We start from the raw sequence: 27,613 nt of genomic DNA on the forward strand, positions 1-27,613 counted from the left end.
CTCGGTTAGACCACACTCAGAGCACTGTGCACAGTTCCGGTCTCCGCATCCCCATCGGTTAGACCACACTCGGAGCACCGTGCACAGTTCCGGTCTCCGTATCCCCTTCGGTTAGACCACACTCGGAGCACCGTGCACAGTTCCGGTCTCCGTATCCCCCTGGGTTAGACCACACTCGGAGCACCGTGCACAGTTCCGGTCTCCGAATCCCCCTCGGTTAGACCCACACTCGGAGCACCGTGCACAGTTCCGGTCTCCGTATCCCCCTCGGTTAGACCACACTCGGAGCACCGTGCACAGTTCCAGTCCCCATATTTAAAAGAAAAAGGATATAGATGGCACCGGAGAAGGTGCAGTAAAGATTCATAAAGACAATACCAGAATGGAGGGGTTAAACATATCAAGAAAGATCGGATCGAAACGAGAGGTCTGAGGGGCGACCAGATTGAGGCCTTTTAATATTATGAAAGGTTTTGTAAGAGTCGACATGGAGCAAGCGTTTCCGACTGGGCCATGGTGTAGAGTCTAAAACTGGTACCATAAATATTAAGATACCCCCCTAATAAATTCAGCAGGGAATTCAGGAGAAACTTCTTTACCCTGACGATGGGGAGAAGCACTGTTGCTGGAGCCCATACAATGAGGGTTCAGCCACTGAGAGAGGTCCTGTTTGCACGGTTTTCAGGGTGGGGGGAGGCTGCGTTTTCCGGTGTTTGCCAATGATGAGTTGCCATGCTAATCCCGATGTACCTGGGCTGTGTCCCATGACCCGGCTCTGGGCGCACGTGAGTTAATCTCACCTTCTCGACACAGTGTGTGTGGAGACCTGAGGCAAAACGTCCCCGGTCCCACGTGAACGACGCTCAGGACGCGAGGGGAATTGGGCTTCTCTTAAAGAGACGGGAAGTGGCTGCATAAGGCCGCCTCAGAACGGGCGAGGTTGCAGGAAAGTTTTACGAGAGGCGTTTAAAACCGCGAGAGGATTGCCATAGAGTCGGGGAGTGGGGGGGTGGGTGGGTGGTGAGGCTTCGTTGTGTGCAGGTGGAGGTGTGAACATGGGATGCGGTGGTGCAGATGTGGGGAGAAGGTCGGCATGAGGACAAACTGAGTGGAAGGATGAAGGGGAAACCGGGTGTGGGGGGGTGGGGGTGGGGGGTGGTTGGTGGATCTTTGAGGGATGCCGGACGATGACGAGGGAGGAGGTGAGTCAGGGGCATACGAGGGGACAGGAGACTATGCCGGAGTAAGACGGAGACGGAGTGAGTAGCGAATTAGGTTCACGTGGGAATTCGGTGCACGGGGGAAAGAGGCGTGGTATACGTAGGAACTGTTCTAAGTTAATTAAATGAGTAATTAAATTCAGTTAACTAAATAACGTGAGTAGCAATGGCAGGGCAGGTGTGGTGTTGCGGCTGTGAAATGTGGGAGCTTTCGGATGCCAAAGGGGTTCCACGACGAACACGTCTGCAGAAAGTGAAGGACCTAGAGGAATTCCGGATCAGAATTATTGACCTGGAAGCTGAACTGCAGACACTGCGCACCATGTCCTTTAGGGAAGGAAACCTCCCCCCTCCTCTTACCCAGTCTGGCCTACGTGTGACTCCAGACCCACAGCAATGCGGCTGATTCTTAAGACGCCCTCTGAGATGGCCTAGCAAGTTGCTCAGTTCTCAGGGGGGCAATTAGGGGTGGGCAATAAGTGCTGGCCCAGCATAAAATCAGGTGGGGGGGGGGGGGGGAGAAGTACTTCGTTCCAGAAGATGGTCGCACCTCTTAGAGAATAGTGGCGTCTGTCTCGGTCAGCAGTGAGGGACAAGAGGACTGTGACTGTCAGTGAGGCAGGTAATGGGGACCGAGCAGGCAGCAGCGGAGGAGCCTCAGACTTTGCAGTTGTCAAACAGGTTTGAGGCGCTCCCAACCGAGTGGAGGCAAGCGACGTCTGCGAGGTGGGTGAAAGCTGACTGGCCGATGGTACCACGCCGCAGGAAGCCGTTCAGGTGGGAAAAGCAAACACGAATTTGAGGCGGTAAAAGGGCAGCACAGTGAGGAGGATTGTCACTGTTCTCTGCAGCAAAGAGCGAGAGCCCAGAAGGCTGTGTTGCCTGCCTGGTGCCAGGGTTCGGGGCACCTACTCAGGGCTGGAGAGGAATCTGCAGTGGGGGTGGAGGGGGGGGCGGGTGGGGGGGTGGGTGGGGGGGGCGGGGTGGTGGTGGGGGGGAACCCAGTTGTCCTGGTATATGCAGGTACCAACGACATAGGCAGGACAAGGAAGGAGTGAGTCAGCGTGAGTAGCTAGGCACCAAATTAAGAAGCAGAAGTGCAAAGGTAGCAATCTCTGGCTTATTACCTGAGCCATTTGCAAATTGGCAGAGGGCAAATAAGATTGGAGCGATGAACGCGTGGCTCCGAGACTGGTGTGGGAGATATGGTTTCCGGTTCATGGGGTACTGGCACCAGTACCGGGGAAAGCAGGGGCTGTACCGTGGGGATGGTCTGCGCCTGAACCATGCTGGGACGAGCATGCTCGCAAATCGCGTAACTAGGGAAGTAGAGGGGGTATTAAACTAAGCAAGGGGGGGTGTTGAGGGTTCAAGCTTGGGCGGATGTGGCAAACGGAGGGGTAGATTCAAAGCAGGAGACCATAATAGTAACATGGGAAACGAGGGTCATAGCACAGCAGGAAGGGACAGAGAGGTCAAAGCTGAGAATACACTAATCGTCAAGACGAGACGTTACAAAAGTAACGAAAGGCTCTGTATCTGTAGCCTTCATAACAAGGGCAATAAATTGATGGCACGCATTGAAGTAAATAAATATGACCTGATAAACATTACGGAGATGTGGCTGCAGGAAGACAGTTGGGCCCTGAATATTGAGGGGTATATGGTACTTAAAGAAGAATGGGAAACTAGGTAAAGGTGGAGGGGTAGCACCGTTAATCAAGGCTGACATCGGTGCAGGAGATCAGGATGTCGAGTCGGTTTGGGCGGAGATGAGGAACAGTAAGGGAAAGAAGTCATGAGCGGGAGTGGTCCACAGACCCCCTAACAGTAATCACGATGTAGGAATATTGCACACAAAAAGAAATATTGGGTGATTGTGATAAAGGGACAGCAATAATCGTGGGTGATTTTAATCTACGTATAAACTGGAAAAAATCAGATTGGCAGTAGCAGCCTGGATGAGGAGTTCATAGAATGCTTTCGCGAACTTTCCTTGGAGCAGCACGTTCTGGAACCAACCAGAGAGCACGTTACATCAGGGCTTGGTATTGCATAATGTGACAGGATTAATTAATGATCTCGGAGTGAAGGCTCCCCTTGGTAACAGCGACCATAATGTGATTGAATTCTACATCCAGTCTGAAAGGGGAGAAGAGTGGGTCTGAGACTAGTCTCTTAAACTTAACTAAAGGCAAAAATAGTGGACTTGAGAACTGTGCTTGCTGAAGGAACTGGGCTATGAGGCTAGGGGATAGATCAATAGAGAAGCAGCGACAGACATTTAAGGGGCTATTTCAGAGTAAGTATATTTCTATTATAAAGAAGAATTCTAAGGGGGAGGACCCACCTTCTGTGGTTGACTGAAGTTAAGGAAAGCATCAAACTTAAGGAAAAAAGTATATCACTGCACAAAGACGAGTAGTAAAAACGGATAGCAAGAGTTTGTTGGGTGGTAGGTATTTAAAAAGGAAAAGGGTAGGTTTAAGTGAGTGTTGGCCCTCTAGAAGAGTAACAACGAGGAGTTAATAGCTGATAATAAGGAAATGGAGGAAGAAATGAACAAATATTTTGCTTCCGTGTTCATTACAGAGGATACAAAAAAACATTCCAATAATAGCTCTAAATCAGGAGGTGAAAGAGAGAGAGAACTTGGTGAAATTACAGCCACTAGAGCAGTGGTGCTGAACAAACTGATGGAGCTGCGGACTGACAAGTCTCCAGGTCCCAGTGGACTACATCCTAGGGTCTTAAAAGAGGTGGCTAATGAGGCAGTAGATGCGCTGATGTTAATTTTCCAAAATTCACTAGATTCTGGAAAGGTCCCATCAGACTGCAAAGTAGCAAATATAACCCCTGTATTCAAGAAGGGAGGGGAGGCAGAAAACCGGAAACTGTAGGCCAGTTAGCTTGGCGTCTGTCATGGGGAAGATGTTCGAATCAATCATTAAGGAGGTTATAGCCGGGCACTTAGAGAAACTCTCGGTAATCGGGAAGAGTCCGCATGGTTTGGTGAAATGGAAATCAGGTTTAACCAAGTTACTGGCATTTTTTTTGAAGAAGTCACATGAGCTGTGGGTAAAGGGGAACCTGTAGATGTGTTGTACTTAGATTTCCAGAAGGCATTTGATAAGGTGCCACATCAAAGGTTATTGTGAAAAAAAAAAGCTTCATGGGGTAGGGGGTAACGTATTAGCCCGGATAGAAGATTGGCTGGCTGGGGGAAAACAGAGAGTATGTATAAATGGGCCTTTTTCTGATTGGCAGCATGTGACGAGTGGAGTCCCACAGGGGTCTGTACTGGGGCCTGAGCTTTCCACAGTTTATATCAATGACTTAGATGAGGGGAGTGAAGACACGGTAGCTAAACTTGCAGGCGACACAAAGCTAGGCAGGGAAGTATGTTGTGAAGAGGACATGAGGTTGCAAATAGATATGGAAACGTTGAGTTAGTGGCAGAGGGGAGTACAACGTGGGAAAACGTGAAGTCACTCACTTTGGCAGGAAGAATAAAAAAGCAGAGTATTACTTAAACGGAGAGCGGCTATAATATTCCGAGGCCCAGAGGGATATGGGTGTAATAGTGCGTGACTCTCAACAAGTTAGTGTGCAGGTACAGCGAGTAGAAGGCGAATGGAACGCTATCCTTCATTACGAGAGGAAGGATGTTAATGCGTTAGAGGGCGGTTCAGGGGAGGTTTACCAGATTGATAGCTGGAATGAGCGGGTTATCTTACAAGGGAAGATGAGACAGACTGGGCTTGTTTCTTCCGGGACAGAGATGAGAATTTTTTTTTTTTCCCTCTCTCGGAGGGTAGCGCAGCTTTTGGAACACGCTGCCCTGAAGCGGTAGAGGCAGGGGTATTGAACGATTTTTAAGGCAGAGGTAAGAAGAGATTGTAGTTGGGCAAGGGGATCCTAGGTTGTCGGCGGGGGTGGGGTAGATGGGGATGTGGGATTCGAAACGCGAGCAGATCAGCCCTGACCTTACCGAATGGCGGAGCAGGCTCGAGGGGGCCGAACTGCCTCTTCGCCGGTATTCACCCGTTGGACTGAGGCTCTCTCTCTCTCTCTCTCGCTGTGTCTGTGCTCCTAGGACTGTCCGCTCCGGTCCCCAGGGGTCGCAAAGGGAAGAAGATCAAGAACCAGAGCAGCTCCTTCGACGTGCAGAAGGCCGTGTGGATCCGCAAGTGCAACCCAGACATCCTGCTCCACGACGACAGCTACAAGAAGCACCTCAAACACCACTGCAACAAGTAGGCTGGGGAGTGAGGGTTGGGGGGGGTTGTGGGGGAGCGCTGCCTGACGCTCGCTCTGAACTGTCCCCTGCTCAGCGTGGGCCGAGGGAAGCAAGTCCTAACGCGCGTCACACTCTGCACACCCGTTTGCCTCTGGCGTTCCAACCCCGCCTCCCTTGTTTCCTGCCGCCCCTCAACCCTCCCAGACCACCCGCCCCACCCCTCCGTTCCTGGCCTCTCCGGTGTCCACCGATTTTTTTTTTTTTTCTTTTGCAGTTGCCGGAACGTTGGTGGCCGGGCCTCGAGCTCCAGAATTCCCTCACTCCCTCCCTCCCACCCCCTCTCTCGGTGCCCCCTCCCTCGCCTCCCTCCACACCTCCCCCCACCACCCCCAACACCGCCGCCGCCAATCATCGAAACCCTGTCGAACCCAACGGCGTTGTGCCCAAATGTTTTTGAAAGCTCCAGTCAATAGGCTTCCACAGTCACTTCAGGCAGCAAGTTCCCGATCGAAACTCGCTGCGTTTAAAATAAATCAATCAATAAACTCTTTTCCCCCCCACCCCCCAACCACCACCACCACCACCACCCCACCCCTGCCCTCTGGTTCTTTTGACCAATTCTCCTTGATCTGTGTCCCCCAGCAGCACCCACCCCCCCCCACTTCCTGGTTACCGACCGACTCCTCCTGTCCCGGGAAACCAGTTCCTCCTTATTTACTCTTATCGCGACTCCCCTCACGCTTTTGAGCGCCTCGATTGCGTCTCTCTTTCCCCCACCCCCACCTCTTCAGCCCTCTCTCTCTCTCTCTCTCTCTCTGTAAGGAGAACAATGCGCAGTTTCGCCACATTCCCGGGCACCATTGTAGCCTTACCGGCACCTGTCCTAATATCTTTCTCGTGCCGCTGGGCAGTGCGGTGATTTCACCGCGTTGGAAGACGGAGGTGTGGGGTTGCGGGGGTGGTGGGTGGGCAGGGAATAAATGGAAGTTGTTTCCCACGCTCTGTCCTGACTGTATTTGTGTGTGTGTGTGTCTGTGTCTTTTCGCTCTCATTTTCCTAGGGTTCTGCTCAGGGTTCGAATGCTTTACTACTTGAAGCAAGAGGTGATTGGCGATCAGGCTGACAGGGTCCTGGACGGAGCAGATTTCAAGTAGGTCTCACCAGATTCTCCCCCCCACCACCACCATTCCCCCCCCCCCCCGCCTCCTTCAAGCACTCGGAGCTCACTCTCACCCCTGCCTCTCTTTCTCTCCCTCTCTCTCCTGCAGTGACATCGACGTGTGGATCCCGGAGGTCGACACCATGGAAGTCCCCGCTGACTGGTGGGACGAAGATGCCGATAAATCGCTGCTGATCGGGGTGTTCAAACACGGTGAGTGACTGCCGGCACTATCCCTTTCTTCCTCCTCCCCCCCGCCCCCCCCCCCACCCCACCACCTCCTACTTCTCGTCTACACGCTGCCCCCCTCAGCCACATCATCCGAAGGTACGGCGTTAACTGTCACGCGTACGCCAACCACGCCCAGCTCGGCCTTGCCTCCTCCTCCTCCCCCACCCCCCCCGCCCCCCGCCTCTCTGGACTCCCCCACTCTCCAAATCGTCAGAGCGCTTATTATCCGGCATCCAGTCCGAGACGAGCGGAAGCTCCCCCTCCCAGTTGGAACGTCGAGGATGGCTGAAGCCGTCGCTTGCGGTCGCCTCTCCAAACTCCGCTCCCTGGCTGCCCACTCCAGCCCCTCCTCCCTGGCAGCCGCTCGGTCACCTTCGACCCTGGGGTGACCACCCGAACTCCCGTTCCTGCCGTCGCTCAGACAGCCGATTTCCACCTCGTTATCGTTTCCCCAATGGTGTCACCCCCCCCCACCCCCCGCCACGGTCTCAGCTCATCAGCTGCTGAAACCTTCGTCCACGCCTTGGTCACCTCGAAACGTGACTATTCCAACGCGCTCCGGGCTGGTCTCCCACAATCTGCCCTACGTGTGCTTCAGGTCGTCCGAAACTCTGCTGCCCCCTATCTCAACTCGCACCAAGTCCTCTTCCACGATCACCCACTGACCTCCTCTGGCTCCCGGACAAGAAACTGACTTACTTTAAAATACTCGCCCTTGTTTTCAAATCCCTCCATCGCTTAAGCTCTCCATAACCGGGTAATTTCCTTCAGTCCCTACAACCCTCCCAGACACCTTGGCGCCTCCATTAGGGGCTGTGCCTTTGGTTGCTTTGGCCCCTAAGGTCTGGAATTCCCTTCCTAAACCTCCCTTCCCATCTCTCTCTCGGCCTCGCCCCCATCTCTCTCTCGGCCTCGCCCCCATCTCTCTCTCGGCCTCGCCCCCATCTCTCTCTCGGCCTCGCCCCCATCTCTCTCTCTCTCTCTCCCTTGGCCTCGCCCCCATCTCTCTCTCGGCCTCGCCCCCATCTCTCTCTCTCTCTCTCTCTCGGCCTTGCGCCCTCTCTCTCTCTCTCTCTCTCTCTCGGCCTCCTCCTCTCTCTCTCTCTCTCTCTCTCTCTCTCAGCCTTGTCCTTTCTCTCTCTCTCGCGGCCTCCTCTCTGTCTCTCTCTCTCGCGGCCTCCTCTCTCTCTCTCTCTCTCTCTCTCTCTCGCGGCCTCGCCCCCTCGATAGTAGCTTTGTTCTCTTCCTGCACTATAGTGACACTCGAATTGAGGAAGCGGTCCTGTTGGGTGCCGCGATTACCCGTGTTGACTGTGCTCTCCTTTGTGTGACAGGCTATGAGAAGTATAACACCATGCGTGCAGACCCTGCCCTCTGCTTCCTGGAGCAGGTCGGCCGGCCCGATGAGAAAGCCATTGCAGCAGAACAGAGAGGGACAGATAATTTCGGTGACATCGGCGACAGGTAGGCAGACAATCAGAATCTATGTCTCCTCACCCAGCGTTAAATCCACCGATCGGAGTCCGGGTCCCACCCTCGCCGAGCGTCAGATCCACCGATCGGAGTCTGGGTCCCACCCTCACCGAGCGTTCGATCCACTGATCGGAGTCCGGGTCCCACCCTTGCCGAGCGTCAAATCCACTGATCGGAGTCTGAGTCCCACCCTCACCGAGCGCTCGATCCACCGATCGGAGTCCGGGTCCCACCCTCGCCGAGCGTCAGATCCACCGATCGGAGTCCGGCTCCCACCCTCACCGAGCGTTAAATCCACCGATCGGAGTCAGGCTCCCACCCTCGCCGAGCGTCAAATCCACCGATCGGAGTCCGAATCCGGCTCCCACCCTCACCGAGCGTTAAATCCACCGATTGGAGTCCGAGTCCGGCTCCCACCCTCACCGAGCGCTCGATCCACCGATCGGAGTCCGGGTCCCACCCTCGCCGAGCGTCAGATCCACCGATCGGAGTCCGGCTCCCACCCTCACCGAGCGTTAAATCCACCGATCGGAGTTCGGCTCCCACCCTTGCCGAGCGTCAAATCCACCGATCGGAGTCCGGCTCCCACCCTCACCGAGCGTTAAATCCACCGATCGGAGTCCGAGTCCGGCTCCCACCCTCACCGAGCGTTAAATCCACCGGTCGGAGTCCGGCTCCCACCCTCACCGAGCGTTAAATCCACCGATCGGAGTCCGGCTCCCACCCTCACCGAGCGTTAAATCCACCGATCGGAGTCCGGCTCCCACCCTCGCCGAGCGTCAAATCCACCGGTCGGAGTCCGGCTCCCACCCTCGCCGAGCGTCAAATCCACCGATCGGAGTCCGAGTCCGGCTCCCACACTCACCGAGCGTTAAATCCACCGATCGGAGTCCGGCTCCCACACTCACCGAGCGTCAAATCCACCGATCGGAGTCCGGCTCCCACCCTCGCCGAGCGTCAAATCCACCGATCGGAGTCCGGGTCCCACCCTCGCCGAGCGTTAAATCCACCGATCGGAGTCCGGCTCCCACCCTCACCGAGCGTTAAATCCACCGATCGGAGTCCGGCTCCCACCCTCGCCGAGCGTCAAATCCACCGGTCGGAGTCCGGCTCCCACCCTCACCGAGCGTTAAATCCACCGATCGGAGTCGGCTCCCACCCTCGCCGAGCGTCAAATCCACCGATCGGAGTCTGAGTCCCACCCTCACCGAGCGCTCGATCCACTGATCGGAGTCCTGGTCCCACCCTCGCCGAGCGTCAAATCCACCAATCGGAGTCCGGCTCCCACCCTCACCGAGCGTTAAATCCACCGATCGGAGTCCGGCTCCCACCCTCGCCGAGCGTCAAATCCACCGATCGGAGTCCGTGTCCGGCTCCCACCCTCACCGAGCGTTAAATCCACCGATCAGAGTCCGAGTCCGGCTCCCACCCTCACCGAGCATCAAATCCACCGATCGGAGTCCGGCTCCCACCCTCGCCGAGCGTCAAATCCACCGATCGGAGTCCGGGAACCCTCTTTGTGCGCCTCTTCCACCGACGACGGTGGCCCCCTGTCCCAAGACCCCGTCTCGCCCACCTCAAGCGTGTTAGGAGTGTTGTGCAGGCGCCCAGTCAGAGCATGGTTTAATTTGGTGGTGTTTCTTCCAGTGGCGATTTCGACAGGGATCTGGAGGATCCAGAGTACAAGCCCCTCATCCTGGGAAGAGAGCAGCGTGATGAAGACGTGAGTGATCATCTCCGCGTTCCCAAGCCTTCCAGCAATTGGGGTTCACGCATTATCCAGGCACACGGTTGGAGATGGTTCACTGAGCGAGAGAATGGGGGCATCGGTCAGTGTACAGATATCTCCCTGAGAGAGAGAGGGACTGAGAGACACCAGTCAGTGTACAGATATCTCCCTGAGAGAGAGAGGGACTGAGAGACACCAGTCAGTGTGCAGATATCTCCCTGAGAGAGAGGGGACTGAGAGACACCAGTCAATGTACAGATATCTCCCTGAGAGAGAGAGAGGGACTGAGAGACACCAGTCAGTGTACACATATCTCCCTGAGAGAGTGAGGGGACTGAGAGACACCAGTCAGTGTGCCGATATCTCCCTGAGAGAGAAGGACTGAGAGACACCAGTCAGTGTACAGATATCTCCCTGAGAGAGAGAGAGGGACTGAGAGACACCAGTCAGTGTACAGATATCTCCCTGAGAGACAGGGACTGATAGACACCAGTCAGTGTACAGATATCTCCCTGAGAGAGAGAGAGGGGACTGAGAGACACCAGTCAGTGTACAGATATCTCCCTGAGAGAGAGAGAGAGGGACTGAGAGACACCAGTCAGTGTACAGATATCTCCCTGAGAGAGAGAGAGGGACTGAGAGACACCAGTCAGTGTACAGATATCTCCCAAAGAGTGAGAGAGGGACTGAGAGACACCAGTCAGTGTACAGATATCTCCCTGAGAGAGAGAGAGGGGACTGAGAGACACCAGTCAGTGTACAGATATCTCCCTGAGAGAGAGGGGGACTGAGAGACACCAGTCAGTGTGCAGATATCTCCCTGAGAGACAGGGACTGAGAGACACCAGTCAGTGTACAGATATCTCCCTGTGAGAGAGAGAGGGACTGAGAGACACCAGTCAGCGTACAGATATCTCCCTGAGAGAGAGAGGGGACTGAGAGACACCAGTCAGTGTACAGATATCTCCCTGAGAGAGAGGGGACTGAGAGACACCAGTCAGTGTACAGATATCTCCCTGAGTGAGAGAGGGACTGAGAGACACCAGTCAGTGTACAGATATCTCCCTGAGAGAGAGAGACTGAGAGACACCAGTCAGTGTACAGATATCTCCCTGAGAGAGAGGGACTGAGAGACACCAGTCAGTGTACAGATATCTCCCTGAGAGAGAGGTGGAATGAGAGGCACCAGTCAGTGTACAGATATCTCCCTGAGAGAGAGAGAGGGACTGAGAGACACCAGTCAGTGTACAGATATCTCCCTGAGAGAGAGAGAGAGGGACTGAGAGACACCAGTCAGTGTACAGATATCTCCCTGAGAGAGAGAGAGGGACTGAGAGACACCAGTCAGTGTACAGATATCTCCCTGAGAGAGAGAGAGAGACTGAGAGGCACCAGTCAGTGTACAGATATCTCCCTGAGAGAGAGAGAGAGACTGAGAGACACCAGTCAGTGTACAGATATCTCCCTGAGAGAGAGAGACTGAGAGACACCAGTCAGTGTACAGATATCTCCCTGAGAGAGAGGGGGACTGAGAGACAGAGTTCGGTCAGTGTGTGAACTCCTGTTCCAGGGATTTGTCCATGAGATGTAGGAGCAGAAGTAGGCCATTCTTCCCGTCGAGTCTGCTCCACCATTCAATGAGATGGTGGCTGATCTGATAATCATCAGCTCCGCTTTGCTGCCTTTTCCCCATGTCCCTTGATTACCTCACTGATTAAAAACCTGTCTATCTCAGCCTTGAATATACCTAACGACCCAGTCTCTCCAGCCCTCTGCGGTAAAGAATCCCACAGATTGACTACCCTCTGAGAGAAGAAATCCCTCCTCATCTCTGTTTTAAATGGGTGACCCCCTTACTCTGAGATTATACCCTCTGGTCCCTAGACTCTCCCACAAGGGGAAACAGCCTCTCAGCATCTCCCCTGTCAAGGCCCCCTGAGAATCTTATATGTTTCAATAAGGTCGTCTCTCATTCTTCTAAACTCCAATGAGCACAGGACCAACCTACTCAACCTCTCCTCATAAGAAAATCCCTCCTTACCCGGGATCAACCTGGTGAACCTTCTCTGGACTCCCTCCAATGCCAGGATATCTTTCCTTAGGTAAGGGGACTAAAACTGTTCACAGTATTCTAGGTGTGGTCTAACTGGTGCCTTGTATAGATTTAGTGAGACTTCCCTATTTTTATGCTCCATTCCCTTTGAAGTAAAGGCCAATATTCCCTTTGCCTTCCCTATTACCTGCTGAACTTGTACGTTAGCTTTTTGTGATTCATGCACGAGGACCCCCAGATCCCTCTGTGCTGCAGCTTTCTGCAGTCTTTCTCCATGTAAATAATATTCAGCTCCTCTATTCTTCCTGCCAAAGTGCAGAACCTCACATTTCCCCACATTATATCCCACCTGCCACGTTTTTGCCCGCTCACTTCACCCGTCTCTATCCCTCTGTAGACTCCTGATGTCATCGTCACCACTTGCCTTCTCACCTATTTGTGTGTCATCCGCAAACTTGGCTGTCGTACATTCACTTCCCTCATCCAAGTCATTAATGTATATTGTCAATAATTGTGGCCCCAGCACCGATCCCTGTGACACTCCACTAGTTACAGGTTGCCATCCTGAAAATGCCCCCCTTATCCCAACTCTCTGCCTTCTGTTAGTTAGCCAGTCCTCTCTCCATGCGAATATACCACACCCAACACCATGGGATCTTACCTTATTAAATAGCCTCGTGTGGTACCTAATCGATCGCCTTTGGAAAATCCAAATATATCACATCTACTGGTTCCCCTTTATCTATCCTACTTGTTACCTCCTCAAAGAATTCTGATAAATTTGTTAGGCTTGATTTCCCCTTCATGAAGCCTTGCTGACTCTACCTGATTAGACCATGTATTTCTAAATGTTCTGCTATTCCATCCTTCATAATAGACTCCAACATGTTCCCAATGACAGATGTTAAGCTAACTGCCCTACAGTTACCTGTTTAATTGTCTCCCTCCCGCCTGGTTCTGTTCCTGGGGTTTACCCACGTCCGGTCAGGGTTCGGTCAGTGTGGGAGATTCTGTTCCTGGGGTTTACCCACGTACGGTCAGGGTTCGGTCAGTGTGGGAGGTTCTGTTCCTGGGGTTGACCCACGTCCGGTCAGGGTTCGGTCAGTGTGGGAGATTCTGTTCCTGGGGTTTGCCCACGTCCAGTGGGGGGTGGGGGGAGGCTGCGTTTTCCAGTGTTTGCCAATGATGAGTTGCCATGCTAATACCGATGTACCTGGGCTGTGTCCCATGACCAGGCTCCGGGTGCACCTGAGTTAATCTCACCTTCTCGACACGCTGTGTGTGTGGAGACCTGAGGCGAAATACTGGACGGTACAAGGTCCCCAGGACCTGAGTTTTCCTCCCGCAGGGTCAAGCACCGACCCTTTCACCCCTCAGGGCCGCCAGGGTCAGCTCCAGACTGAGACACGGCGTCTCGGTGGGTCTGGGAGGGAGAACCTTGGCTTCCTTTGTGTGGTTAGGATGTTTATTTTGTGTTCAGGGAGATGTCATGGCGCTGGATGAGGATATCTCGGTGGATGGTGATGATGGGGAGCTTCGGAAAGAGGTCTTCATGGGTGAGTCTGTCAGTGTTCACTGCTACCCACGTCCCCATCGCCTTCAATATACCCCACACTCATCCCACTGCCTCTCTCTCTCTCTCTCCCCATCACCCTCTACATACCCCACACTCATCCCACTGCCCCTCTCTCTCCCCATCACCCTCTACATACACCACACTCATCCCACTACCCCTCTCTCTCTCCCCATTGCCCTCTACATACCCCACACTCATCCCACTGCCTCTCTCTCCCCCCATCACCCTCTACATACCCCACACTCATCCCACTGCCTCTCTCCCCATCACCCTCTACATACCCCACACTCATCCCACTGCCTCTCTCTCCCCCCATCACCCTCTACATACCCCACACTCATCCCACTGCCTCTCTCCCCATCACCCTCTACATACCCCACACTCATCCCACTGCCTCTCTCCCCATCACCCTCTACATACCCCACACTCATCCCACTGCCTCTCTCCCCATCACCCTCTACATACCCCACACTCATCCCACTGCCTCTCTCTCCCCCCATCACCCTCTACATACCCCACACTCATCCCACTGCCTCTCTCCCCATCACCCTCTACATACCCCACACTCATCCCACTACCCCGCTCTCTCTCCCCATCACCCTCTACATACCCCACACTCATCCCACTGCCCCGCTCTCTCTCCCCATCACCCTCTACATACCCCACACTCATCCCACTGCCTCTCTCCCCATCACCCTCTACATACCCCACACTCATCCCACTGCCTCTCTCCCCATCACCCTCTACATACCCCACACTCATCCCACTGCCTCTCTCTCTCTCCCCATCACACTCTACATACCCCACACTCATCCCACTGCCCCTCTCTCTCTCCCCATCACCCTCTACATACCCCACACTCATCCCACTGCCTCTCTCTCTCTCCCCATCACCCTCTACATACCCCACAATCATCCCACTGCCCCTCTCTCCCCATCGCCCTCTACATACCCCACACTCATCCCACTGCCTCTCTCTCTCCATCCCCCTCTACATACCCCACACTCATCCCACTGCCCCTCTCTCTCTCCCCATCACCCTCTACATACCCCACACTCATCCCACTGCCTCCCTCTCTCCCCATCACCCTCTACATATTCCACACTCATCGGCTGCCTCTCTCTCTCCCCATCACCCTCTACATACCACACACTCATCCCACTGCCTCTCTCTCTCTCCCCATCACCCTTTACATACCCCACACTCATCCCACTGCCTCTCTCTGTCTCTCTCCCCATCACCCTCTACATACCCCACACTCATCCCACTGCCTCTCTCTCTCCCCATCGCCTTCAATATACCCCACACTCATCCCACTGCCTCTCTCTCTCTCTCCCCCCATCACCCTCTACATACCCCACACTCATCCCACTGCCCCTCTCTCTCCCCATCGCCTTCAATATACACCACACTCATCCCACTGCCTCTCTCTCTCCCCATCGCCTTCAGTATACCCCACACTCATCCCACTGCCCCTCTCTCTCCCCATCGCCTTCAATATACTCCACACTCATCCACTGCCTCTCTCTCTCTCCATCGCTCTCTACATACCCCACACATCCCACTGCCTCTCTCCCCACCGCCTTCAGTATACCCCTCACTCATCCCACTGCCCCTCTCTCTCTCTCCCCATCACCCTCTTCATACCCCACACTCATCCCACTGCCTCTCTCTCTCCCCATCACCCTCTACATACCCCACACTCATCCCACTGCCTCTCTCTCTCCCCATCACCCTCTACATACCCCACACTCATCCCACTGCCTCTCTCTCTCTCTCCCCATCACCCTCTACATACCCCACACTCATCCCACTGCCTCTCTCTGTCTCTCTCCCCATCACCCCCTACATACCCCACACTCATCCCACTGCTTCTCTCTCTCCCCATCGCCTTCAATATACCCCACACTCATCCCACTGCCCCTCTCTCTCTCCCCATCGCCCTCTACATACCCCACACTCATCCCATTGCCTCTCTCTCTCCCCATCACCCTCTACATACCCCACACTCATCCCACTGCCCCTCTCTCTCTCCCCATCACCCTCTACATACACCACACTCATCCCACTGCCTCTCTCTCTCTCTCCCCATCGCCCTCTACATACCCCACACTCATCCCACTGCCTCTCTCTCTCTCTCCCCCCATCACCCTCTTCATACACCACACTCATCCCACTGCCTCTCTCTCCCCATCACCCTCTACATACCCCACACTCATCCCACTGCCTCTCTCTCTCCCCATCATTTTATACATACCCCACACTCATCCCACTGCCTCTCTCTCTCTCCCCATCACCCTCTACATACCCCACACTCATCCCACTGCCTCTCTCTCTCCCCATCACCCTCTACATACCCCACACTCATCCCACTCCCTCTCTCTCTCCCCATCACCTTATACATACCCCACACTCATCCCACTGCCTCTCTCTCCCCATCACCCTCTACATACCCCACACTCATCCCACTGCCTCTCTCTCTCCCCATCACCTTATACATACCCCATGCTCATCCCACTGCCTCTCTCTCTCCCCATCACCTTATACATACCCCACGCTCATCCCACTGCCTCTCTCTCTCTCCCCATCACCCTCTACATACCCCACACTCATCCCACTGCCTCTCTCTCTCCCCATCACCTTATACATACCCCACACTCATCCCACTGCCTCTCTCTCTCTCCCCATCACCCTCTACATACCCCACACTCATCCCACTGCCTCTCTCTCTCCCCATCACCCTCTACATACCCCACACTCATCCCACTGCCTCTCTCTCTCTCCCCATCACCTTATACATACCCCACACTCATCCCACTGCCTCTCTCTCTCCCCATCACCTTATACATACCCCACACTCATCCCACTGCCTCTCTCTCTCTCCCCATCACCTTATACATACCCCACACTCATCCCACTGCCTCTCTCTCTCCCCATCACCCTCTACATACCCCACACTCATCCCACTGCCTCTCTCTCTCCCCATCACCCTCTACATACCCCACACTCATCCCACTCCCTCTCTCTCTCCCCATCACCTTATACATACCCCACACTCATCCCACTGCCTCTCTCTCCCCATCACCCTCTACATACCCCACACTCATCCCACTGCCTCTCTCTCTCCCCATCACCTTATACATACCCCATGCTCATCCCACTGCCTCTCTCTCTCCCCATCACCTTATACATACCCCACGCTCATCCCACTGCCTCTCTCTCTCTCCCCATCGCCCTCTACATACCCCACACTCATCCCACTGCCTCTCTCTCCCCATCACCCTCTACATACCCCACACTCATCCCACTGCCTCTCTCTCTCCCCATCACCTTATACATACCCCATGCTCATCCCACTGCCTCTCTCTCTCTCCCCATCACCCTCTACATACCCCACACTCATCCCACTGCCTCTCTCTCTCTCCCCATCACCTTATACATACCCCACACTCTTCCCACTGCCTCTCTCTCTCCCCATCACCTTATACATACCCCACACTCATCCCACTGCCTCTCTCTCTCCCCATCACCTTATACATACCCCACACTCATCCCACTGCCTCTCTCTCCCCATCACCCTCTACATACCCCACACTCATCCCACTGCCTCTCTCTCTCCCCATCACCTTATACATACCCCATGCTCATCCCACTGCCTCTCTCTCTCCCCATCACCTTATACATACCCCACGCTCATCCCACTGCCTCTCTCTCTCTCCCCATCGCCCTCTACATACCCCACACTCATCCCACTGCCTCTCTCTCTCCCCATCACCTTATACATACCCCATGCTCATCCCACTGCCTCTCTCTCTCTCCCCATCACCCTCTACATACCCCACACTCATCCCACTGCCTCTCTCTCTCTCCCCATCGCCCTCTACATACCCCACACTCATCCCACTGCCTCTCTCTCTCTCCCCATCACCCTCTACATACCCCACACTCATCCCACTGCCTCTCTCTCTCTCCCCATCACCTTATACATACCCCACACTCATCCCACTGCCTCTCTCTCTCTCCCCATCGCCCTCTACATACCCCACACTCATCCCACTGCCTCTCTCTCTCCCCATCACCTTATACATACCCCACACTCATCCCACTGCCTCTCTCTCTCTCCCCATCACCTTATACATACCTCTTGCTCATCCCACTGCCTCTCTCTCTCCCCATCACCCTCTGCCTACCCCACGCTCTTCCCACTGGCCCTCTCTCTGCGCCTCATGCCCACAGTGGTTGTTCCTGCCTTCCCCCCCCATCACTGCGCCCCCCCGGGCCCCTGCACCCTCTGACCCGCTCTGATGCTCTCTCTCTCTCTCTCTCTCTCTGTGGTAGGTGTGGGCCTGCACAGCCGAGCTCAGTATTGGCCAACGCCTTCGGTGCTGACTGCCCGTCTGCGGAGACTCGTCACCGCTTACCAGCGCACCTACAAGCAGGAGCAGCAGAAGATGGAGGCGGCGGAGAAGGGAGATCGGAGGCGGCGACGCTGTGAAGCTGCCTTCAAGCTGAAAGAAATCGCAAGGCGAGAAAAGCGGCAAAAGTAAGGGCGGGGGCGGGGGGGGTGGGGGGGGAGGAGGTCGGCAGTGCCGGCGGGGTCGCCAGTCCGTGGACTGGTGGTGCCCCCTGTCTCCCCACCGTTCCCCAGGGCCCGGCGTCTGGGATTGCCAATGGGGGACACGCCAGTGGTCATCAGTGGTGCTTGGACTGATTGTGTGCTCTCCCCCTTCTTTCCTTCTCTCCCTCCCCCACTCACCCCCCGTCCCCCGCTCTCCCCTGTTCCCCACTCTACCCCTTCCCCTCCCCTCCCTCTTCCTGCTCCTCCTCCCCATCTCTTGCCCCTTCTCTCTCTCTCTTGCCCCCTCCTCTCTCTCTCGCCCCTTTCTCTCTCTCTCGCCCCCTTCTCTCTCTCTCTCTTGCCCCCTTCTCTCTCTGTCTCTTGCCCCCTTCTCTCTCTGTCTCTTGCCCCCTTCTCTCTCTGTCTCTTGCCCCCTTCTCTCTCTGTCTCTTGCCCCCTTCTCTCTCTGTCTCTTGCCCCCTTCTCTCTCTGTCTCTTGCCCCCTTCTCTCTCTGTCTCTTGCCCCCTTCTCTCTCTGTCTCTTGCCCCCTTCTCTCTCTCTCTCGCTTGCCCCCTTCTCTCTCTCGCTTGCCCCCTTCTCGCTCTCTCTCGCTTGCCCCCTTCTCTCTCTCTCTCGCTTGCCCCCTTCTCTCTCTCTCTCGCTTGCCCCCTTCACTCTCTCTCTCGCTTGCCCCCTTCTCTCTCTCTCTCGCTTGCCCCCTTCTCTCTTTCTCACCCCCCCCCTCCCCCCCCTGCTCTTGGACTTGGTGTTCGGGCGCCTCTGTGATGCCCCCCAGTGATGGTCTGCTTTCCTACAGGGTTTTGTTGAGGTGGCCGTGTCCGCAGTGGGACCCTTGTTGCCCCCTGGGTGCTCCCCCAGGGGGAGAGGGGGTTCTGGTAAGCACCCCCCCCCACGTTTTTCCCCCTCTCTGTGGAGAAAGTTATGTTTGACGGGTGAACCCCTTTCTCTCCCCGGCAGGTGGACTGGGCGGGAGGAGTCCGACTTCTACCGGGTGGTGTCGACCTTTGGGGTGGAGTTTGACCCCCAGACGCGGCTGTACCAGTGGGGGAGGTTCCGGAACATCGCCCGGCTGGAGAGGAAGACGGACGAGATGCTCACCAAATACTTCCAGATGTTCATGGCCATGTGCCGGCGGGTGTGCGGACTGCCCCTGGAGGAAGGAGAAGGTACGTGTGGGTGTGGGGGGGGTGGGGGGTTCGGGGGGGGTGGCATCAGAGTGGGGAGAGATTGGGGTGGGGGGGGCAAATCAGCGTGAGGTGCCTTTGCCCCTCGATCGGGTAAAGAGTGTTGGCCGCCGACCCCGAACGCTTTGTTGAAGTTACGGAACTTCTGACTTGTTTATATCCATCTACAGGATGTGGGAGGGAGTTCCAGGATTTTGTCCCTGTGGTGTAGGTACACCCACAGCGCTGTTAGGGAGGGAGTTCCAGGATTTTGTCCCCTGTGGTGTAGGTACACCCACAGCGCTGTTAGGGAGGGAGTTCCAGGATTTTGTTCCTGTGGTGTAGGTACACCCACAGCGCTGTTAGGGAGGGAGTTCCAGGATTTTGTCCCCTGTGGTGTAGGTACATCCACGGCGCTGTTAGGGAGGGAGTTCCAGGATTTTGTCCCGTGTGGTGTAGGTACACCCACAATGCTGTTAGGGAGGGAGTTCCAGGATTTTGTCCCTGTGGTGTAGGTACACCCACATCGCTGTTAGGGAGACAATTCCAGGATTTTGTCCCTGTGGTGTAGGTACACCCACAATGCTGTTAGGGAGGGAGTTCCAGGATTTTGTCCCTGTGGTGTAGGTACACCCACAGTGCTGTTAGGGAGGGAGTTCCAGGATTTTGTCCCGTGTGGTGTAGGTACACCCACAGCGCTGTTAGGGAGGGAGTTCCAGGATTTTGTCCCTGTGGTGTAGGTACACCCACATCGCTGTTAGGGAGACAGTTCCAGGATTTTGTCCCTGTGGTGTAGGTACACCCACAGCGCTGTTAGGGAGGGAGTTCCAGGATTTCGTCCCCTGTGGTGTAGGTACACCCACAGTGCTGTTAGGGAGACAATTCCAGGATTTTGTCCCTGTGGTGTAGGTACACCCACAGCGCTGTTAGGGAGGGAGTTCCAGGATTTTGTCCCTGTGGTGTAGGTACACCCACAGCGCTGTTAGGGAGAGAGTTCCAGGATTTTGTCCCTGTGGAGTAGGTACACCCATAGCGCTGTTAGGGAGGGAGTTCCGGGACTTTGACACAGTGACAGTGAAGGAACAGCCGATATATTTCCAAGTCGGGATGGTGAGGGGCTCGGAGGGGATGTTCCAGGTGGTGGGTGTTTCCCATGTGTCTGCTGCCCTTGTCCTTCTAAATGGTAGCGGTCGTAGGTTTGGGCGGTGCTGTCGAAGGAGCCTTGGTGAGTTGCTGCAGTGCATCTTGTAGATGCTACACACGCTGCTGCTACTGTGCGTCGGTGGGTGGAGGGAGTGAATGTTTGTGGATGGGGGGCCGATCGAGCTGGGGTGCTTTGTCCTGGACGGTGTCGAGCTTCTCGAGGGTTGTGGGAGCTGCAACTCATCCAGGCAAGTGGGGAGTGTCCCATCCCACTCCTGACTTGTGCCTTGTAGATGGTGGGCAGGCTTTGGGGAGACTGATTCTCTCCTGTCCTCATTCACAGGTGACCGGTGCGAGGGAGGGTGATAGACGCTGAAAAGAGTCTTGAAGAGCCAGTGGGTGAAACTTTATCGAGGTGGGGGGGGATAGGCTGGAATGCCGAATTGAGATTTAAATTAGCAGAACGGGCTCGATGGGCTGAGTGGCTGTGACTGTGAATTCATATGTTCGTATCAATAACTTGTGTTCCAGTGCTGTGCGTATTAAGACTCTCTCTCTCTTCCTGTCGCCCTCCATCTCTCCTCTGTGCCTGTCGCTCTCACCTTCCCTCCCTCCATCCCTCCCCTCTGTGCCTGTCGTTCTCTCCCTCCCCTCCCTCCCCTCTGTGCCTGTCGTTCTCTCCCTCCCCTCCCTCCCCTCTGTGCCTGTCGCTCTCTCCCTCCCCTCCCTCCCCTCTGTGCCTGTCGCTCTCTCGCTCTCTCCCTCCATCCCTCCTCTGTGCCTGTCGCTCTCTCCCTCCCTCCCCTCTGTGCCTGTCGCTCTCACCCTCCCCTCCCTCCCCTCTGTGCCTGTCGCTCTCTCCCTCCCTCCCCTCTGTGCCTGTCGCTCTCTCCCTCCCTCCCCTCTGTGCCTGTCGCTCTCACCCTCCCCTCCCTCCCCTCTGTGTCTGTCGCTCTCTCCCTCCCTCCCCTCTGTGCCTGTCGCTCCCTCCCTCCCTCCCCTCTGTGCCTGTCGCTCTCACCCTCCCCTCCCTCCCCTCTGTGCCTGTCGCTCTCTCCCTCCCTCCCCTCTGTGCCTGTCGCACTCTCCCTCTCTCCCTCCATCCCTCCTCTGTGTCTGTCGCTCTCTCCCTCCCACCCCTCTGTGCCTGTCGCTCTCTCCCTCCATCCCCTCTGTGCCTGTCGCTCTCTCCCTCCATCCCCTCTGTGCCTGTCGCTCTCTCCCTCCCTCCCTCCTGTGTGCCTGTCGCTCTCTCCCTCCCTCCCTCCTGTGTGCCTGTCGCTCTTACCCTCCCCTCCCTCCCCTCCCTCCCCTCTGTGCCTGTCGCTCTCTCCCTCCCTCCCCTCTGTGCCTGTCGCTCTCTCCCTCCCTCCCATCTGTGCCTGTCGCTCCCTCCCTCCCCTCTGTGCCTGTCGCTCTCTCCCTCCCTCCCCTCTGTGCCTGTCGCTCTCTCCCTCCCTCCCCTCTGTGCCTGTCGCTCTCTCCCTCCATCCCCTCTGTGCCTGTCGCTCTCTTCCTCCATCCCCTCTGTGCCTGTCGCTCTCTCCCTCCCTCCCTCCCCTCTGTGCCTGTCGCTCTCTCCCTCCCTCCCCTCTGTGCCTGTCACTCTCTCCCTCCCACCCCTCTGTGCCTGTCGCTCTCTCCCTCCCTCCCTCCCCTCTGTGCCTGTCACTCTCTCCCTCCATCCCCTCTGTGCCTGTCGCTCTCGCCCTCCCTCCCTCCTCTGTGCCTGTCGCTCTCACCCTCCCTCCCTCCCCTCTGTGTCTGTCCCTCGCTCCCTCTGTCTTGCTCTCTGCCTGCAGAATACCCGGACATGAGCATGCTGGTGAAGCAGGTGACAGAGGAGCGAGCTACGCGGACCCTGTACCGGATCGAACTGCTCCGCAAGGTGCGGGAGCAAGTCCTGTGCCACCCGCAGCTGGAGGAACACCTGCGGCTGTGCCAGCCGGCGGCGGACTTACCGGACTGGTGGGAGAGCGGGCGCCACGACCTGGAGCTGCTGACCGGCGCCGCGCGGCACGGAGTGAGCCGGGCCGACTGCCACCTGATGAACGACCCCGAGCTCTCCTTCCGGACCGCCCGCCTCAGTCACCTGCAGGGCCTGAACCCCGGCTCCCGGAGCTCCACCCCGCTGCTGCCCCAGTACCGGGCGGCCGGGACCGCCTCGCCCCTCCCCCTGCCCCCCAACCCGCCGGGGAGGCCCGCGGCGCCGCTGGACCACCGCGGCCTGGAGGAGGAGGATTTCGGCTGCCCCGCCGACGCGGGCTCGGGGGCGGGACCGTGCCCGGGGGGCACGCGGCGCCGGGCCAGCCCCCCCGAGCCCCCGTCGCCGCTGGGGAAGCGGCCGCGCCCCCTCCCCCTCTCCCTCCCCCTCCCCCCCGCGACAGCGGCCGCCGCCGGCGAGGACTGGGACAAGGAGTCGGACTCGGAGTCGGACAAGTCCTCCTCCCCGGGGGTCTCCCCCAGCCTGTCAGACGTCAGCGACGACGAGAAGGACCCGGACGACAAACCGGCCTGTGAGTACCGGGGGCGTCGGCCAGCCCCCTCGCTCTTCTGTCCCTCACTCCCTCCTCACTCCCTCCCTCCCTCCCTCCTCTGTCCCTCACTCCCTCCTCACTCCCTCCTCCCTCCCTCCTCTGTCCCTCACTCCCTCCTCCCTCCCTCCCTCGCTCCTCTGTCCCTCACTCCCTCCTCCCTCCCTCGCTCCTCTGTCCCTCACTCCCTCCTCACTCCCTCACTCCCTCCTCTGTCCCTCACTCCCTCCTCTGTCCCTCACTCCCTCCTCACTCCCTCCCTTCTCACTCTCTCCCCTCCCTCCTCTGTCCCTCCTCACTCCCTCCCCTCCCTCCTCACTCCCGTCCCTCCCTCCTCACTCCCGTCCCTCCCTCCTCACTCCCGTCCCTCCCTCCTCCCTCCCTCCCTCCTCCCTCCTCCTCACTCCCTCCCTCACTCCCTCCCTCCCTCCCTCCCTCCTCACTCCCTCCCTCCCTCCTCACTCCGTCCCACCCTCCTCACTCCCTCCCTCCCTCCTCACTCCGTCCCACCCTCCTCACTCCCGTCCCTCCCCACTCCCATCCCTCCTCCGTCCCTCCTCACCCCTCCCTCCCTCCTCACTCCCATCCCTCCTCATTCCCATCCCTCCTCACTCCCCTCCGTCCCTCCCTCCCTCCCTCCTCCCTCACTCCCCTCCGTCCCTCCATCCCTCCTCACCCCCCCTCTCTCCCTCCCGTCCCTCCTCACTGCTCACTCCCTCCTCACTGCTCACTCCCTCCTCACTGCTCACTCCCTCCCCTCCCCCACTCCCTCCGTCCCTCCCTCTCCCCCCCCCTCCCAACGCTGCAGGGCGAGTTACCCCCCCCTCCCTCCCTCACCCCCTCCCCCTCCCAACCCTGCAGAGCGAGACCCCCCTTCCTCCTCCTCCTCCTCTTCCTCCTCCCCTCCCCCCACCCACAGTTCCTGCGTTCTCCCCCGACACCTACCCTCCCGCTCGTGCCCTGCAGGTTAGATGGAGGGGGGGGCGGATATTTCCCCCCCCCCCAAACCCCGGCCGTTGGGGGGGGTGGGGTCGCGGGGTGTCTGGAATTCACTCCCCGAGTCGGTGGTAGAGGCACTTTTTATTTTGTAAAGAAGAACCTGGATCTGCACCTTAAGTGCTGTAAGCTGCAGGGCTATGGGCCGGGTGCAGGGAGGTGGGATTAGCAAGGGCACCGACCCGGGTGTCCTCGGGCTGGCATGGACAAGATGGGCCGAATGGGACACCCCCCCCCACCCCTTCTGTGCTGTAACCTTCCTACGGGTTCGATGGGCGAGTTCCCAAACCAGAGTGCAAACATAACAATGCCAGCCCGTCTGTTTTGGGGCAAGTCTGGGATGGACATCTCCACGCAAAGCGGGCGTGGAACTCTGGAACGCTCGCCACCAAAAGGGTATGTTCTGGCAAAGCCCTCAGAAAGGCATGGGGGGGCGGGGGGGGTTGGGAACACGTCAACATGGTTTTACGCAAGGTCAACCCCGTTTGAGGATGTAACTGCTGAGGTGGATAAGGGGAACCAGTAGATGTTTTATACCTGGATTTCCAGAAGGCATTCGATTAAGGAGCCACACGATTGGTTACTGGCTAGCTATGGGCTCATGGAGCTGATGCAGGGTTGGGGGGTGGGGGGGTGGTGGGGTCATATATTAGCCCGGATAGAGGATTGGTCAAGGGATGGGAAACAGAGAGGTGGGGGGGGGTGGGGGGGTGGGGTGGGGGGTGCGTTGGCAGGGCGGTGAATAGCGGAGTGCTGCATGGATCAGCGCTGGGGCCCCAGCTATTTACAATCTATATAAACAACGTCGACTGCGAGATAGGGGAAGAAACGCATCAAAGTTTGCCGATGACACTGAGCTGGGTGAGTAGGTAAGCTGCGTGGAGGGCACAGAGAGCGGCAGCAAAGAGGGTGCAGACAGGGCGGGGTGGTTAAGGTTAGCGGGCAGCGAGATGTGTAACGTAGGGAAACGTGCAGTGTTTCAGTTTGGGTTCGTAAGATTGGAAAAGCAGAGTTTTTTTTTTAAAGGTGTGAAACTTGTGACGATGCTCGGAGAGACTTGAGGGGTGGGGGTGGGGGGGGGCTCGTCCAAGGGGCACAGAAGGGTCAGCATGCAGGTACAGGAAGCAAATAGGAATCCCCCCCAGTCGTGAGGGGGTGGGAGAATAAGGATAGAGAAGTCTCGCTACAAACCGGACAGGGGTATTTTTTTTGGGTGAGACCACCTCTGGAGGACCCGTGTGCAGTTCTGGGTCTCCACGATGAGGGAAGGAGTTACTTGTACTGGGGGGTGGGGCGGGGGGGGTGGGTGGTGGGGTGGGGGGTGGTGGGGGGGTCACTCGATCGGACCCTGGGATGATGGGGGGAGAGTTACCCTCCGATGAGAGACTGAGCGACTTGGGCCAATATTCTCCGGGAGTTGGTGAAGGAACGAGAGGAGCGATCCCACCAAAACCCGCAAGGGCTGTGAAGGGGGTTTGACAGGGTGGGGTGGGGGGTGGGGGGCTGGCTGAGAGATTGTTCCCCGCTGCTCGGGGTGGAGGGGGTGGATCTATAAACACGGGGAGGAGGGGGAGACACAGTCTGAGGGTGAGGGGCCTGATCATTTTGGACGGAGTTGAGGAGAAATCTCTTCACTCGGAGTTGGGGGTTGGGGGGGTGGTGAATCACAGAATTTCTCAGTGCAGAAGAGGCCCTTCGGCCCATCGAGTCCGCGCCGACACATGAGAATCTTTGGAATTCTCTACCCCGGAGGGTTGTGGAAGCCCCATGGTTGAGTCCGTTGGAGGCCAGGACGGACAGAGTTTGGGGAATGCAGGGATACGGGGAGCGGGCGGGGGGAGTGGGTGTTGAAGACCAAGACCAGCCACGGTCGTATTGACCGGAGGAGCGGGTTGGACTGACCTGGTGGCCTGCGGCTGCTCCATTTCCAGTGCGTGGTTGCCGGTGGGGTCAGTTGGACTGAGATGGGGAGATTTTTGTTGGGTTAGAGGTTGGCGAGGGAATATGCCACAAAGGCAGGTTAGAGGGAGTTGAGGTGCAGGTGAGCCACGGTCGAATGGGATGGTGGTACGGGTTCGAGGGGTGTGGCTGACCTCCTCCTATCCCTGTGTGACTGGCTCCCGAGGCAGAGTGACCACCTCCCCATTCCAGTGTAACAGGTCTCGTCGTGGCCCCGTGTAACTGGCTCGAGGGGCCGGAATGTCCGCCTCCTGTCCCTGTCCCTGTGTAACTGGCTCGAGGGGCCAGAATGTCCGCCTCCTGTCCCTGTGTAACTGGCTCGAGGGGCCGGAATGTCCGCCTCCTGTCCCTGTGTAACTGGCTCGAGGGGCCGGAATGTCCGCCTCCTGTCCCTGTGTAACTGGCTCGAGGGGCCGGAATGTCCGCCTCCTGTCCCTGTGTAACTGGCTCGAGGGGCCGGAATGTCCGCCTCCTGTCCCTGTGTAACCGGCTCGAGGGGCCGGAATGTCCGCCTCCTGTCCCTGTGTAACTGGCTCGAGGGGCCGGAATGTCCGCCTCCTGTCCCTGTGTAACTGGCTCGAGGGGCCGGAATGTCCGCCTCCTGTCCCTGTGTAACTGGCTCGAGGGGCCGGAATGTCCGCCTCCTGTCCCTGTGTAACTGGCTCGAGGGGCCGGAATGTCCGCCTCCTGTCCCTGTCCCTGTGTAACTGGCTCGAGGGGCCGGAATGACTGGCTCGAGGGGCCGGAATGTCCGCCTCCTGTCCCTGTGTAACTGGCTCGAGGGGCCGGAATGTCCGCCTCCTGTCCCTGTGTAACTGGCTGGAGGGGCCGGAATGTCCGCCTCCTGTCCCTGTCCCTGTGTAACTGGCTCGAGGGGCCGGAATGTCCACCTCCTGTTCGTGTGTAACAGACACAAGGGGGGTCAGAGGTATCTGAATGGCCTGTCCCTGCGTAACTGGCTGGAGGAGGGGCTGAATGGCCTGCTGGAATCCACCCCCCACCGATTAAATCTACCTCTTGTGTTGCAGCTGAAGCTCCGTCACACTCGAAAACCTACGATGAGGAGAGCATGATCTCGGTGAACACCTCTCGGGACGAGACCCAGGACGGCTTCCTGAACGAGGATCTGGATCCCGGCCTCGGGGACTTTCTCCAGGACAAGCCCCGGTTCCCGTCTTCCTGCTGGCCCAAGGTAAGAGCTGCCTTCCAGCTTCCCCCACCCCCCCGACCCGTGGTAGAGCCTGCGCCTTGGGCAGACCACCCCCTCTGTGGGCTGTGTCCCATAGCCTCTACCTCACACACACGCACACAGACACACACACGGGCACGGACACGGACACACAAGGCAGGATGGACCGGGGCCGCATGAGGAGGTAGCAGAAGCGGCCGGTGAGGGTATTGCAGTTGATGTGGTGCGCGTGAGCGACCGTCCAGAAGTCTTTTGGGTCAGGTGCCGCTTAACAGGCCAGGTTTGCAGCGGAGTTCAGTCAGTGTCAGGACCCCTGCTCTCCCCGATTATATATTATTGACCTCGAGCTCGGTGTCCAGGGCACCGTT

General features: G+C 57.2%; 1 protein-coding gene and 2 non-coding genes across 3 annotated transcripts in view; all 3 read left to right on the top strand.

Moving 5' to 3' along the window:
* LOC121273819 (chromodomain-helicase-DNA-binding protein 7-like) overlaps positions 1-27,613 on the top strand; it is a gene marked incomplete at its 5' end in the record, with an annotated part of 105,800 nt that overhangs the window by 56,605 nt on the left and 21,582 nt on the right. Inside the window, 10 exons of the mRNA XM_041180970.1 lie at positions 5,317-5,476; positions 6,521-6,610; positions 6,729-6,832; positions 8,185-8,314; positions 9,971-10,046; positions 13,586-13,661; positions 18,020-18,206; positions 19,219-19,427; positions 22,370-23,083; positions 27,085-27,248. Of these exons, the coding sequence (XP_041036904.1) occupies positions 5,317-5,476; positions 6,521-6,610; positions 6,729-6,832; positions 8,185-8,314; positions 9,971-10,046; positions 13,586-13,661; positions 18,020-18,206; positions 19,219-19,427; positions 22,370-23,083; positions 27,085-27,248 (1,910 nt within the window). The remainder of the gene's footprint in view (positions 1-5,316; positions 5,477-6,520; positions 6,611-6,728; positions 6,833-8,184; positions 8,315-9,970; positions 10,047-13,585; positions 13,662-18,019; positions 18,207-19,218; positions 19,428-22,369; positions 23,084-27,084; positions 27,249-27,613) is intronic.
* Positions 715-835, top strand: LOC121273821. The gene has a single exon (XR_005942079.1). It is a non-coding gene; the product is annotated as a small nucleolar RNA U6-53/MBII-28 (small nucleolar RNA).
* On the top strand, positions 13,283-13,405 carry LOC121273822. The gene has a single exon (XR_005942080.1). It is a non-coding gene; the product is annotated as a small nucleolar RNA U6-53/MBII-28 (small nucleolar RNA).

The sequence above is a fragment of the Carcharodon carcharias genome (genome assembly GCF_017639515.1).
Source record: "Carcharodon carcharias isolate sCarCar2 chromosome 27 unlocalized genomic scaffold, sCarCar2.pri SUPER_27_unloc_17, whole genome shotgun sequence".
NCBI lineage: Eukaryota > Metazoa > Chordata > Chondrichthyes > Lamniformes > Lamnidae > Carcharodon > Carcharodon carcharias.